Source organism: Cydia splendana, chromosome 14, assembly GCF_910591565.1.
Source record: "Cydia splendana chromosome 14, ilCydSple1.2, whole genome shotgun sequence".
Lineage (NCBI taxonomy): Eukaryota > Metazoa > Arthropoda > Insecta > Lepidoptera > Tortricidae > Cydia > Cydia splendana.
The window spans coordinates 19,681,482-19,697,338 of record NC_085973.1 but is presented as its reverse complement, the minus strand read 5'-3'; the positions used below and the strand labels follow the sequence as shown (position 1 = coordinate 19,697,338).

Here is a 15,857-nt window from a genome sequence, read left to right as displayed (position 1 = left end):
GAAGCGCTTTCTGTCTCTATCACTCTTACATATTAGTGCGATAGACAGAGAGAGAGCTTCGTTGTCGGAGCGCAAACGATTGGCATAATGGCTAGGCCCCCAGAACAGCTAAATTGTACCCAAAGATTTCGTTATTAAATTAAAAATAAAAATTGACATCTTGGCTAGCCACATTGGGTGCATAGCCAACATGCCAATTGTTTGCGCTACGACAACGAAACGCTATCTTTGTCTCTCTATCGCACTAATATGTAAGAGTGATAGAGACAAGCGCTTCGTTGTCGGAGCGCAAATGATTGGCATCATGGCTAGGCCCTTAGACCAGCTAAATTGAACCTAATGATTTGGTAAGTAAATTAAAAATAATACGGTTACTGAAACTATGCGATATGCGACTGTCAATTTGTAAGATTTTATTCCATAAAATAGGTATAAATTAGGCAAGAGACTAACTACTTTTACATCTACCTAACTATACGTAATTAGTACCTATACCGTACCCGGACTACATTTTTATGCGTGGAATATTATTTCGAATAAAAATCATGATTATATTTATTTGATTAAGAATAAGTTATTCTCATTCAATTTTTTCTCATACGAATTATTCCCGACCAAAATTATTTGAATATTTTTGACGGGAATAAAATCGAGATGATTTTATTCCTATGAATTCTTATTCAAATAATGATTTTATTCTTGAATGCCCAACACTGATTTAGCCTGACTACAAATTATGAATACCTATACATATTCCAGGCGGCTTAGCACGGTCGCGTTTTTATCCCTTGTCACCATGCCTGTCACGTTCTAACAAGTATGTAAGTGCGAAAGGGACGCGCATAGTGATAGTCGATAAAAATGGAACCGTGCTGAGCCCGCAGCTTTGCGTCCTGTTATAAATGTTATAGGTAGAACGAAATGAAGTAGCTGTAAATAATTAAACGAAATCAGTTCTGTCGGTTTTTGAGTGATTTGTTTGTTCGTTTGTATAAATATGTATAGGTAATTAAATTTACAGTTAATAAGATAAATTTAATCCGGATAATAAGTTAAATTCTTCTTAACTAGAATGAGACTCTTCTATTTTAGTTTTTACACTTAAATTATACCGGTAAAAAACTGTTTTAATATTTTTAATGTCTTTTAAAGCAGTTTACTGAATCACTGACATATAATTATTTATTACAGCACGCTACATTTATACTATACTATTTATACTGTTTTTATTAGTATTGAATTCTAACAATATTTTGGTGGTAAGTAACTACTGGGAAAAAAAATCCCACCTTTTACCAGTGGTAACTACTGGGAATAAAAATTCAAGCCGAGTTGGTGATAACTAGTGGGAATAACCCGCTAATACACGCTTCGAATACATTTTTCTAGGTATCATGACGAATCTAATGAGGTATCACACGCATTTTTATTTTAGGAGTATTATCTCTATTTTTCACCGTTTTCAGTTTCTCGAACAGACTTCTAATAGTAGAGACGGAGACTGTTTTTATCTCGCTGTCACGTAGACATACACGACCATACATATATCCTTGCAGAATGCTAGAGGACAACGGAACAAGTTCGTTTCTGAATAAAACGTATGATATTAAATAAAAACAAACGCCTTATGAGAAATAAGTTTAATAATTGATTGAAAATGAAGTAATTCTAATTATACATACAAAAAATAGCATTAACAGACATTCAAATTCTCCTTAAAAACGATTCTGATAAGTTTAGATGCTCTATTCCATAATTACCTATAGCTAATAGTCAATAGAAGTTAGCTACATTCAATATTACTAAGGGAAATAATCAAAATGTATAATCTATTTATTTGAGTGAGTACACACTAACATGAAGGCATCTGTCCGTTTTCCCCGGCGCTCCTGGTGCGGCCGCTCTCGTCCGCGGCAGCGCTCTGCGTTTTGTCTTTGCCCTTCCTGTGCCTGTGTCTTGTAGATTTGCTCTTGATAATTTCTTGGCCGGTGTCATTGTGGTCACCGTGCTGCGTTCTGCTTTTGTTCTTTGTTGATGCGTTCTGAGACTCTTTCCCCTCATTTTGATCGTCTACTGTTTGTTGCTGATGTGTTTTGTCTTGATTTCGCATGTTAGTCATGTTTGTTCGTAGTGATTTGACAGTTAGGTTTAAAGCCTCAACCCTGTCGTTTAAGTGGTTTATCGGTAGATCTTTGTCAGCGTGTTGCTTTTTGTGTTTGCGCTTACGCGGCGACTTATCGGATGCGTTTAACCCATCCTCGTCAGGTATTTTGTCCGCTTGGACTTTATTGTCATAATTTTCTTTCGTATCACATTTTTTATCATTTACACTCTGTTTTTTAACAGCACTATTTGATTGATTTTTACTGTTTTTGTCCGCATCACCCAGTTTCGTACTCACTTTGCTTTCTCCTGCTTCCGAATTGGTCGCGTTCGGATCTACCCTCTCATCCTCGTAGCTGAAATCCGAATCGCTGTCGGAGTCGCTCTTGTCTAAATCTTTGTCTTCTTTCATGGCCTCCTTGAGTTCTTTCGCGGCGGCCTCCTCGTCCGTGACGCCCGGCGCTTTGTTCTCGGCGGTCGTGTTTTGGAGGGATTTTTTGCAGTAGGGCTTGTAGAGGATGACGAACCAGTGCTGGAAGGTGTTGTTGAAGAACTTGCCGAACTCCTTGAAGGCGTTGAGGTCGCCGGCGGCGTGGCGCACGGCCACCACGGCGGAGCGCGGCGCGTTCACGAACGTCACCAGCACCGTGAACCGCACGTCGATCACGTTATTGTCCACCTTAATGATCTCGTCCGTGATCATCGTCTCCCGGTCGAGGAACTTGAGCCCCATCACGCTGTACAGCTTGGAGAACATCTTCCGCTTCCAGATGGCGCGGGTGATCGCGCCCGTGTACCACTCCTTCTCCCTCCTCGTTATAGCCCCGACTATTTTACCGTTTTTAATTATCTCCACTTTAGATTTTTCGTTAGGCACTTTTTCCTTTCCTTTCAAGTCTCCCGATTTAGTAGTTTCATTTTGGGGTTTAACAGTCTCCTCCAGTTTAGGGGCTTCCTTTTCAGATTTTGCTGTTTCTTCAGATTGAGAGTTTTTCCTTTGTTTAGTGACGACTTCCGATTTACAAGTTTCTAATCCAAGTTTCGCAACGTCTTCAGATTTTTTTCGTAATTTAGCCGTCTCTTCCAGTTTGGTCGTCTTGCCCGATTTGGAGGATCCGGGTCTCTCGTCCTGCTTAGAAATGTTTCCTCCTTTACTGGTTTGTCCAGGTTTCGCTGGTTTACTCGGTTTAACGGTCTCCTCCTTGTCGTCAATCTTGTCGAGCTGGACCCTGAGAATGGTCTGGAAGACCTGGAAGGCGACGTCCCGCACCGCGGCCTTCCAGTCCGGCGCGGCGATGTTGCCGACGAGGCCGGGCGGCAGGCGCGCGCGGAACTCGGAGCCGCCCTTCTTGCTCCGCGGCAACTCCGGCTTCTCGAGGAGGATCGTCGGCAGCAGCCCCGAAAAATCTTTCATTTTTTCTTTCTCGTAAGCGTCGGCGGCGAACTTGAAGTAGGCGCAGATATCTGCGGCCAACCGTGAGGATACCGAGGATGCGACGTTGTGACACTGCTCGAAAGGGTCTTGGACGCACATGGACGTCATGAAGCGGATGGGGAGCGACACGCCGCTACTGACGTTCTTCTTGTATCGACTGAACACCTCGGGTAGAAGCCTCAGGTCTCTGAAGTCATCCTTTTTGACCGTTTGACCGAGGAACGGGCAAACGACGAGGTTCTCGAAGTCAAATTTAGCATAATACTCAAAAAACCCTCCGAGCAGCTCCGCTATGGACGACGTGTTGGTGGATTTGGGGACGTAGCGCATATCGCTCATGAAGCCCGTGTTCCAATAATCCACGAAGTAGTCGTGGCCGCGGTCCCGCTGAAGCCACTCGACCGAGGGCAAGATCGAGATCGGCGGCTGCTGGAAGTAGAATATGATCATCATGGTCAACGCGTAGTTGGTCAACTTCCCCGTGCCCGTGAGGTCGTGGACTCGCGCCCAGTACTTGATGGCGACCGCGACGGGAATGAGTCGAGGGTCGCAGAAGAGAAGGAAGGATATGAGTTTGCTGTTCTGAGAGCCGAGCGGAGTCTTGAAGCTTAAATCACAGTAGACGCCTGTCGGAATATGGAGGAACTTGACAATGGGGGTGTTAGCGCGGGGGATGGCGAGCAGTTCGTCGAAGACTCGGGGATGGGCTTGCAGCGCGCGCTTGGCGCGGCCGACGGCGCTGGCGGCGCCGGCGGCGTGCGGTAGCGACACGAAGCAGTCCGCGTCCGACGACTTCACGCCCAGACCCGTCGTCACCGACCCGAACGGGATCGCGCGGCAGCCTGTGGATATATACACCGCTTCACTGAGTGCCTATACAAAAATTGGGTAGTAAATTGGCCAAAAATAGAGATTAGGTTAATATTTATACAACAAGGCATCTAACCGCCCATATAACCATTCCAGTCGCAGAATCACAAAGTGGTAACTAAATGTCAGATGTGTCGTAACAGAGTCCACACAATGTGTCTAGAATTGTTTCGAAACAAAGTGTCGTCGCCGTGTCTACATTTTTCCGTAACAAGGTGTCGACACATTTGTGTGCACTTTGCGTGCGGTTTGCGACTAAATCTGACAGCAAATTTGTGACAGCAAATGTCAATATAAAATACCTCTTGAAAACCAAGGTTTGTCAAACTACTATTAGTGTCTCGTGTGCTCGTAATTCTAGTAAGTCATCATGGGCAATGCAAATGATAATAATCGACCGAAACCATATAAACACCCAACACCCGTCAACCTTTTACAGAAAAGTTTTTAAAGAAATTCAATAATAAGCTACTTAGGTCAGGCAACGAATGCTCCAAAAGTTGTAGAGGGAAATGCTCGGAACACAATTTTTGACTCCGTAACTCGGTTTGACAAGTTAGGAGGTGAACATATCAAAAGTCCCCGGCCGTAGCCCTTGAGCGGGGGGGAGAGAGGGGGCTTTGAAGGTCCCATTTTCCCGTTTTTCGATTATATCTCGGAAACTATGCATCTCAGCGACATGGCCACTTTGGCCACTTATACAAAATGAAAGTTAATTTAATTTGTTACAAGTTTATTCAGTCAATTTTTTGAGATATGAATAGTTTTTGAGATATCCGCTCTTGAAAGTTTATTTAGGGCTCTCAATTTTATCTTGATATATCTATATCAGTGAAGGTGCTAGGCCGTGTTTGGTATCGTTTTCGTATAAATCTGGGGTGCTGAATCCATTTAAGATATCACATTGACACCATTCCACAAAATAAAAATAAATCTTTTTAGGGTTCCGTACCTCAAAAGGAAAAAACGGAACCCTTATAGGATCACTCGTGCGTCTGTATGTATGTCCGTCTGAATACACAAAATAGTTCTTTACCTATAGATGACAGGAAAACCTATTAGAAATGTGCAGTCAAGCGCGAGTCGGACTTAATGTACGGAACCCTTAATACGCGAGTCCGACTCGCACTTGGCCGGTTTTTTTAAACTCTTCTTGACGCTTAACCGCTGAACCGATTTCGTTGAAATTTGGTATAGAAATAGTTTGGGTCCCGGAACAGGACATAGGATAGATCTTATAACCAAAATCATCTTTTGAAGGTGTGAAAAGTGGCGTGGAAATTTGTACGGGAAATCAATAACCGCTGAACCGATTTATATGAAATTTGGGATGGTCTACATCTTTGATTTAGTTAAAAATGATGAAAAAACATGACTTCAAACCTAAACTTAAACAGTATTAACTTCAAGAAGTCAATTCTGAATTCCCCCCTACACCTCATTTCACACCTTTAAAGGATGATTTTTGAGATAACTTATTATATCCTGTCTCGGGACTCAAAATATATGTGTACCAAATTTAAATTAAAACTGTTCAGCAGTTTAAGCGTGAAGAGGAGTTTAAAAGAAAGTATTTTAATAAGTTTATATGTTTTTACTTCGGAATGGTGTCAATGTGATACCTTAACTAAATTTGGTACTGCGAATTTATACGAAAACGATACCAAAACATGGCCTCGTAGCTTTACTGTTGTAGAAGTCAAAATAAAATTGAGAGCCCTAAATTCTTATTACTTGGCCAAACTTGTGTAGAAGGAAAAGGTAAAATAAAAGTCTTCGGCAGGAATATAAGACACAAATATATTTTTTTTTTGCGTTACTATTTCATTCATCAAATATAAACATACCTTGATTATACTATTCTAGTGAGATCCTCATAGATAAACAAAAACATTTACTTAAAAAATTACAAGGTCGAAATGTCACGGAACTTGTGAGAGTAATATGTGAAAAATATAAACTTTTATGACAAAAAAAATCTGGACACAATTTAAGAATCACCCAATTGCGTCGAGGAATCATCTGTATTTTTGCTTGTTTCATTACCTCCTCGCTTCTTTTTTGTCCTTTGTATTCTGTAGCAATTTGTTAGATCTGAAAATAAAGATAACTTGCGTCGTCACGGATGTCGATTTAAAGGTTTAAGGGAGTGCAGAATTCGAAAACGATGAACATTTTATAATCCAAGATGGCGGCTACGTATTTTGTCATAAAAGTGGAATCCAAAATAGTCATCATTTTCGAAATCTGCGCCCCCTAAAACCTATAAAACGACATCCATGACGACTTTTATGACATAGTGCATGGCCGCCATCTTGGAATCCAAAATAGTCATCATTTTCGAAATCTGCGCCCCCTAAAACCTATAAAACGATATCCATGACGACTTTTATGACATAGTGCATTGCCGCCATTTTTAAATTGAAAATGTTATCATTTTCGAAATCTGCGCCCCCCAAAACCTATAAAACGACACCCATGACGACTTTTATGACATAGTGCATGGCCGCCATTTTGGATTCCAAAATGGTCATCATTTTCGAAAGCGGGGCCCCCTAAAACCTATAAAACGACATACATGACGACTTTTATGACATAGTGCATGGCCGCCATCTTGGAATCCAAAATGGTCATCATTTTCGAAATCTGCGCCCCCTAAAACCTATAAAACGACACCCATGACGACTTTTATGACATAGTGCATGGCCGCCATTTTGGATTTCAAAATTGTCATCATTTTCTAAATCGGGGCCCCCTAAAACCTATAAAACGACATCCATGACGACTTTTATGACATAGTGCATGGCCGCCATCTTGGAATCCAAAATGGTTATCATTTTCGAAATCTGCGCCCCCTAAAACCTATAAAACGACACCCATGACGACTTTTATGGCATAGTGCATGGCCGCCATTTTGGATTCCAAAATGGTCATCATTTTCAAAATTGGGGCCCCCTAAAACGTATAAAACGACATCCATGACGACTTTTATGACACAGTGCATGGCCGCCATTTCGGATTCCAAAATGGTCATTATTTTCGAAATCGGCACTCCCTAAAACCTATATATCGACACCCATCTCGACTTTTATGACAAAGTGTTTTGCTACCATCTGCATGCAAGATATTTCTATTATTTTTACGTACAAAAATGGCCCCCTGTCAACTTTCAATCGAGATTTAATCGATAATTTATTCGATTAATATTCAGATTAATTCAATTTCAATCTATGTTAGGTCGACTAAACTAATCGCGATTAAAATTTGAGAATTAACTTTTTTTATTCCATTAATTAGTCGAATAAACAGTTAATCGATTAATGCCCATCTCTGACCACGGCATTTTTACACTTTGAGAATATCTGAAAATAAATCAACACAAGGAGCCATTTTGCAAATCCAGTAACATACCAGTAACTTTGTTATTACTTTTGACAGCGCGTGTCATGTGTCAACACAGAGTCGACACAAAGTCGAAACATTGCAACTACTTTGTGACTGCAATATTTCTCAGCCTCAAACCATATTTATACATCATAATTAACAAGTTTCGTAGTATGTAAAGCGTTATTTCTGTTATTTAAGTATAGTATACGCATCGAAGTACTAAAAATGCTTCAAATAATATAGTTATGAACACAGGCACTGAGAAGTAAACAATTTCATTTCCGGCTAAACTAAAACAATGTGGTGGCGCGTTGATTATATTACACTTAGTTTATCAAATCACTCGAGCAGTTTAATTCCCCATAATAATTTAAGTCACATTGTAATATAAATGCAAACAATATATAATTACGTCTTGTAATCCGTTTTAGAGATGGCGTATTAATGTCACTTATTTTTATTTAAGTATTTTTCCATCTGACAGTTTCTATTTGACAGGAACAAAATGAACGAATGAACGAATGATTTTGGCATAAAGTAGTCGCAAACCCGAAACAATGTGTGCACACGGCGACCACACTTTATGTCACTTTGTGTCATGTGTCGACCCTTCCCCATTTCTGGTAACTGTGTCGACACGGCGACGACTCTGCGACTGGAATTGTGACCGAAACAGACGGTGTCGACACAAGATGTGTCAACACCGCGTCGTAACGGCGACTGGAAATGGTTGTATGGGCGTTGGTGGAAGATGCCCTATGAGATGTTCGCCGGCTCCACTATCTACAGGGAAACTTATTCACTATAGTGTGTTGTATGTTATAACATAACAACTCACCGGGCCACAACTCGCTGAGCACGTACTCCAGGTCACGATAAAGTTGGCCGAGGCGCTCGATCTCGGGCTGCGTGAGGCGCACGGCGCACAGCAGGGCATCCAACTGTTGATGGAAGGCGCCCTGGAGCGGGATCTTCGTCGGCTCCACTATCGTGCCTGCAGGGAATAAACCTTACTTTAGAAAATCCAAACGGATTCTAGCAGGGAGGGACAATCAAAATCGGTAAAAATATGCTACTATTATTTATTCTAAAGAACTGCGAAGGCGGTTTTTCACACACTCGTTCATGATAACTTAACTTGTCACTTAATAATTAGTGTACCTATTTACGAGTAGCTTAAGATTAGTTTAGAGCGCACCGCCAACAAACTGTCTCACAGTTTGGCGAAACATTAGATTAAGGTACTAAATATTGTATTTTTTCTGTTAAATTTTCAATAAAAAAAAAAAATTCACTGCCAAGAACACGTATGTCTGTTAATTGATCGAGCGTCAGCCAAACAGTGAATGCATATAACCATGGAAACATTCTGTCCGCTCAATTATGACCCAACGTAAACTATTCGATTGTAGGCGGTGCTTACAAACTATTCGATTGGCAACTTCAGTTCGACCGAGATGACAGTCAGTGACGGATGGCTAAATTGGTTTATAAAAACAACGTTTTTAGGGTTCCGTAACTCAAAACGAAAAAACGGAACCCTTATAGAATCACTCGTGCGTCTGTCTGTCCGTCTATCCGTCTGTCACAGCCTATATGCTCCAAAACTATATTAAGTTTTATTTAGTCGTATGGCACAAGTACATAATATAGGCAATAAATTAACAATTAAAATTACAACAAAACAAATTATTAAGTCAGATGTCAACATTCAGTGTGTTCAGCCATGCGGCCGCATGGGTTGTGAGATGAAGTAGGTCTTCCGGTGGTCCAGAGTATGAATGCAGAGGGCAGCGTTTGTTGGGGGACGAATGTTACTCGCGTCCGCAGGATTTACCTACCACAACCCTGCACGTGTCCCCTGGGTGGTGCTAAACGAGTGACAAACCTGAGGCGAAACTATATTAAGTTGAAATTTGGTACACATATGGAAGTCTGTGACCCAAAGACGGACATGTAATAAAAACAAATGAATTTTAAGCATAGGGGCTCTTTTAGGGGGAATATGAGAAAATTAAAAAACAAAGTTTCGCAAACCATATCGTGTTACATATTAAATGAAAGGGCTTATTGTGAGGATCTCAAATATATTTTTTTTATAATTGTATATGAAATAGTTTAGAAGTTATTTAAGAAAATAGGCAAAAAATGACCATTCCCCCCCTTAACTCCGATACTACTGGGTCAAAATTTTTGAAATAAATACACATAATAGTTCTTTGCCTCTAGATGACAGGAAAACCTATTAGAAATCTAGAGTCAAGCGTGAGTCGGACTTAAGAAAAAAAAACGCGGTTGGGCTGTTTTATTAGGGACACAGCCGTAATGGTTTACGTGAAACTCGGTGTGGACACAATTACATGAGACTAAAATATAATAATTGTGTTTAAATGTAATTAAACGTATGATATGTAAAAAAAAATATTACATGTGAAATGTAACCCTTTCTTTTTGTAAATTAGATGTCCTCGACCTCTTTTTATAACAAAAAACCGAGCAATTAGGCATTTTTCTGCTGCTGTGTTCACGCGCGCGTCTCGACTCGGTCTAGTTGAAAATCCGAGCGCAATTAGTTTTATTACCCGCGCTAGATTAGTTGATCTTGTACCTAGGCAGAGGGGAAATAGTGCGAATGCCGCCTCCCTTCCGTGTTGCTCGAAGTTTAATTTAGTATAAAATATTAGTGTCATTTATGTCAAGACATTAATATGTCATAGGTAGGTACTGAATATATTTTTCCTTTTGCTCATAATTTATAATGGACATAATTCCATTCTGGCTCAATTAATTTACGACGATTACAAATTTGGTCAAAATGATTTTTAGCACAATTACATTTTGACAAGATTCACATTGGACACTATTACTTTTGATCCAACTTCAGAATTGTCATTTCAAGTGGACGATTTTCCATTTGTAGACAGTAAATCCATTTTTTTCACGTCGCAATTCTCAACCGATTCTTATGAACTTTTGTGAGCAGGTTCGATATTTAAATAGATTTCTTTATCAATTCTGTTTTTAGTTCTTTTTCTAAATAGTCTGTTCGAGATCCTGAAAACGGTGAAAAAATACGTGTGATACGTCATAAGATTCGTCATGATGACTAGAAAAATGTATTTGAAGCGTGTATTAGCACACAAAAAATATCAAAAGTTATAAGCAAAAAAAGGGGGAAAAAAGTAGATATTTTTTATTTCCCCAATATCTCAAAAACTATTCATATTTAAGAAACGAAAATTAATATTATTAAAGAGGAGGATATTTCCAATAAAACATTCCATACTTGCAGAACTCTATCTCCATTATTTATACTTTTTATTCATAGCTGAACACAGCCCTCCGCGCTCCATTATCGGGAAACGCGCGCGGCGTGAAAAAGCGGTTACGTAACATTAAATATACTTTTAAAGGTATAGACGGTCAAGCAAATCTTGTCAGTAAAAAAAGGCGCGAAATTCAAATTTTCTATGGGACGATATCCCTTCGCGCCTACATTTTTCAAATTTGCCGCCTTTTTCTACTGACAAGATCTGCTTGACCAAGTATATTAAATATTCATTAAATTTTTTTTTTAAATATGGTGTATTTAAAACATGTCAACAAATATTATGTGACATGCTCTTATGGTTCTACAAATATGATCGTGTCAGATATTTTTGCGACCTTCGTTGTGTAACATAAATTGCAGGTGACTGTACATTTGGAATAATTATTTTATTTAGTTTCAACGAAAGTTTCAAGTTTAGTACGAAAATACTTCAGATATGCAATATGCACAAAATGTAGACCTAATCGAAATAAAACATTGCTCTTTATAGTAAATTTATAAAACATTCGATACATAGGTATACATAACAATTATGGTTATTATAAGCAGGCCACATTGGCCTGTAAGCTTCATCTCGGTCTCCAAAGCCGCAAAAACTCGCTAGTAGGTACTTAGTGCTGGTCTAGCCGTTATTTTTTCTTAAAGATTTTCAGAGAACAGCACGTACACGCATTATACATATAGACGGAACGAACGGCATAATCATAATAATTTATTCGTCGCAATCCATGGTACCTATTACATTCCTGTGAATAGGCAATATTTTAAGATAAAAGTTCTATAATATAATACAAGATTACAAATACAAATACAAGTCAAATACGTTTTTAAAATCACGCAAAATGATACCAGCATAATAAAAATTGATCCCAATCAGTAAAGATGAGTCTTAAACTTTTTTAATTTTAAGCGAGTTTTGAAGGAACATAATACTTAAATTCGACTGTAATCGTATTGTTTTAAGATAGTTTACTGCGGTTTTCAACTATTATGACCCGTAAATAATAGCAAATCAAATTTAAATGAGACGCGAGCTGATATTTATGTACCCTATTTTTTGAAATACAATTTATCTACTGGTATGCTTTCTCGTGTGCGTATATGATTTAATGTCAATATAATTGTCAAAAGCAAGAAAATCAAGCTGTCATTTTCATTTGAAGAAGTACACGTGTGCTCCGGTGTAGCCCCAACGGGCATCTGACTTGAAGAAGAATTTTGAGTGATGTCGTCAATGTATGGAAATTGTTCGAAAGTTTACATTTGAGATTGAATTTCTGTGTTGTCTTTGTGAGTAAAAATATAAATCGATAATAAATTAGTAGCTGAATTATCTAGCTTTCAAAATCATACAATAATTCAATTACTGTCAAAGACAAAATTGTTTTGCTTCTGTCTCAAACGGAACTCCATATTTTGATTTTTTGATACTTTTAGTGTCGATTTGTAGAGAATAACAGCAAATTAAAAATATAATGGCATGAAGAGTCGGTAGACGGTTTCTTCGTGAACAAATTTACGTGTAATTTAATGCAATTATTAAACATTTATTAAACAAATTATGGTTACAAAGTGAGGTCTAAATCGAAAACGTCATATACCGGCCCCTTAATGAAATTTGCGATCGTGATAAAATGCGATGTGAAAATTCGCTACTCGGAAAATATGCTTTTGTGAAAATTGTCTAACAAATCGTCGCGCTACCCCCTCTGCCACGCATACGGTAATTTTACTCCATGTTCGAGTCGAAAGTGTCTTTGTGTGACGTCCGTGAACTCGGTCGTCGTTTGAACGGACCAATCACGGCACGGGACTTCGCTCACCGCGTCCCGCGCACCCCCGCATTTTTGGCATCATCGGTTGCATGAAATAATTGCTCTAAACTCGGTCTAGAGGATTCCTAGTCTATGTCTACAGCTGACAGAGCCACTAATAATATAAGTGAAAAACAGTAGCAGACCTAAAATAGTCCTCCATGAGAGTTAAAGTTATCGGTACAATATACACGGTGGCTAAAAATCAAATCACGAAAAATAATTTTACCCTCCCATAGAAAATGGACCAGCCAAATTGTATAAAACAGTAACATTTTTTTTCGCGATTTCGGGGTTGGTCTCATAGTAAAAGTTGCCCAGTATAATCCCAAAACCTCCCTGGCAACGGGAATGCAGTTATTTTTTAGCCACCCTGTATAATGAATTTATAAAAAAAAATTTCTATTGTGTTAAGGGTGCAGGCCGTGACAACAGGATGATACCCTGGTATAGTAAACAGCTCACCCTTGAAGTTCTGTCTCCTGTCGACCCTGGGCTCCCTCTTCCGGGGCTGCCTCTGAGGTCTGTTGTTGAGGGTGCAGGCCGTGACAACAGGATGGTACCCTGGTATAATAAACAGCTCACCCTTGAAGTTCTGTCCCCTGCCGACCCTGGGCTCCCTCTTCCGGGGCTGCCTCTGAGGTCTGTTGTTGAGGGTGCAGGCCGTGACAACAGGATGGTACGCTGGTATAATAAACAGCTCACCCTTGAAGTTCTGTCCCCTGCCGACCCTGGGCTCCCTCTTCCGGGGCTGCCTCTGAGGTCTGTTGTTGAGGGTGCAGGCCGTGACAACAGGATGGTACCCTGGTATAATAAACAGCTCACCCTTGAAGTTCTGTCCCCTGCCGACCCTGGGCTCCCTCTTCCGGGGCTGCCTCTGAGGTCTGTTGTTGAGGGTGCAGGCCGTGACAACAGGATGGTACCCTGGTATAATAAACAGCTCACCCTTGAAGTTCTGTCCCCTGCGGACCCTGGGCTTCCTCTTCCGGGGCTGCCTCTGAGGTCTGTTGTTGAGGGTGCAGGCCGTGACAACAGGATGGTACCCTGGTATAATAAACAGCTCACCCTTGAAGTTCTGCCCCCTGCCGACCCTGGGCTCCCTCTTCCGGGTCTGCCTCTGAGGTCTGTTGTTGAGGGTGCAGGCCGTGACAACAGGAAGGTACCCTGCTATAATAAACAGCTCACCCTTGAAGTTCTGTCCCTTGCCGACCCTAGGCTCCCTCTTCCGGGGCTGCCTCTGAGGTCTGTTGTTGAGGGTGCAGGCCGTGATAACAGGATGGTACCCTGGTATAATAAACAGCTCACCCTTGAAGTTCTGCCCCCTGCCGACCCTGGGCTCCCTCTGAGGTCTGTTGTTGAGGGTGCAGGCCGCGACAACAGGATGGTACCCTGGTATAATAAACAGCTCACCCTTGAAGTTCTGTCCCCTGCCGACCCTGGGCTCTCTCTTCCGGGGCTGCCTCAGAGGTCTGGTGTTGACGGTGCAGGCCGTGACCGTCAGGAAGGCGCCGTACACGTTCACAGCCCGACTAGCCCTAGAAATATGAATAAAATTTATAAATAAGTATGAATAACCTAACCAGGGGTTACCACTTACCACTGCCCCACTGTGTTTGTAGTTTCCGGCCGTGTAGTAGGTGGTCGTGGGGTAGTTTTTTTTATAGGACACAATATTTCGTAACGACATTAGCTGCCGCTCCGTTGTTATACTCGTTATACGTACCGTATGGCTGCCTGTGCATGCCCGGGTTCCGTGAATTCCAGGCAGGCGACCGTGTCCGTGATCCAGTCGTGGTTGAGGCGCACGGAACCGAACTTGCAGAAGGCGTGGGCGAGGTCCTGGGGCTTGGTGTAGGGTGGGTAGCCTGCATTCAAATCGATTCCATAGTTATCGTGGATAAGTATTCGTTTTTCTGGTATGGGGATCGTAATAAAAATAGAAAGTTACGTTCATGTTCTTGCTGCAGCAGAATGAACTCGAATGAAGTATAGTCACTAACCGGTAACTAGCACGGCATTGGGCAGCAGTTCATCCGCCTCCCCCCTCCTGCGGCGCGCCTGCGCCGAGCGCACCTCCCTCCCCGCGCCCCGCCCCGCGGCGTGCGGCGGCCGCGCCGGCGCCGACAGCAGCGCGCGGGGGAGCGGGACGGGGGGAGGGAGCGGGTGCGGGTGGGAGTGGGACAGCGAGTGCGGCGCCGCGAAGGGCGGCCGCGAGAACGTCGGCCGCGACGGCACGCGCGCCGCGGTCCCCTCCATTATTGAAGAGTGTGGCCTGGAATGTTTCAAAACTATTCATCCCGGCCCGGAGTCCCCACGAATACGATATCGAATCTTTAACTCGGTTTCGTTGGTCAATACACAGCGTACGGTGACTCCCGCGGGCGGTGATGCAATAAAACTAGTGAAACCCACAATGCCATGCGTCATAGAAATCTCCCGCACCCCGCACGCGGGCTCTATCGACCGATGAAACTGAGCCTTTACGGACACGATATCGCACAATGTATGAAATATGAAGACCCCTAAGAAATAAGGCCTTGTAGGTTAAAGGCTGAGCATCCGTAAATATGTTCTTATGAACTATCAATCAATCAATAATAATTTATTTCAGTAACTTTTATAGTAACCCATGTATTTACATTTAGTAAAACTCCATTTAGCAAAATGGAACTGCTGATAAAGACCATTAAAATGGTGGATTTTTTAACTGTATTCTGAAGTGGCTTCTTGTAATAAATTATAAATAAGTATAAGTAAGTAAAAATATAGCACCCCAACCTGTAGCAACTTCAACGACTCTATCAAAGTACTTGGTCTCTAAAAAGCCGTTGTCATTGCCTGGAGTCAATATAACTCCATTATCCGACTCATAGAACTTTAATCCATCCTCCAGTGCCTTGCTCAAGTTAACGTAAAT

General features: G+C 41.4%; 1 protein-coding gene across 1 annotated transcript; it reads right to left on the bottom strand.

Moving 5' to 3' along the window:
• Positions 1 to 1,631: 1,631 nt before the first annotated feature.
• Positions 1,632 to 15,857, bottom strand: LOC134796692 (speckle targeted PIP5K1A-regulated poly(A) polymerase-like). The gene is made up of 6 exons (XM_063768862.1): positions 15,719 to 15,857; positions 14,941 to 15,212; positions 14,664 to 14,805; positions 14,351 to 14,475; positions 8,634 to 8,789; positions 1,632 to 4,380 (listed from the first exon to the last, which is right to left on the bottom strand). Exons 2-6 carry the CDS (start codon positions 15,194 to 15,196, stop codon positions 1,853 to 1,855), a joined length of 3,207 nt encoding a protein of 1,068 aa, XP_063624932.1. The 5' UTR covers positions 15,197 to 15,212; positions 15,719 to 15,857; the 3' UTR covers positions 1,632 to 1,852.

Excerpts from the sequence above, each read along its gene's own strand:
- LOC134796692 (XM_063768862.1), bottom strand. The coding sequence starts at position 15,196 with ATGGAGGGGACCGCGGCGCGCGTGCCGTCGCGGCCGACGTTCTCGCGG. Across the intron at positions 8,790-14,350 it reads CAGGGGACAGAACTTCAAGG|GCACGATAGTGGAGCCGACG; the intron begins GTGAGCTGTTTA and ends TATTCCCTGCAG. Across the intron at positions 4,381-8,633 it reads GCTCAGCGAGTTGTGGCCCG|GCTGCCGCGCGATCCCGTTC; the intron begins GTGAGTTGTTAT and ends ATATATCCACAG.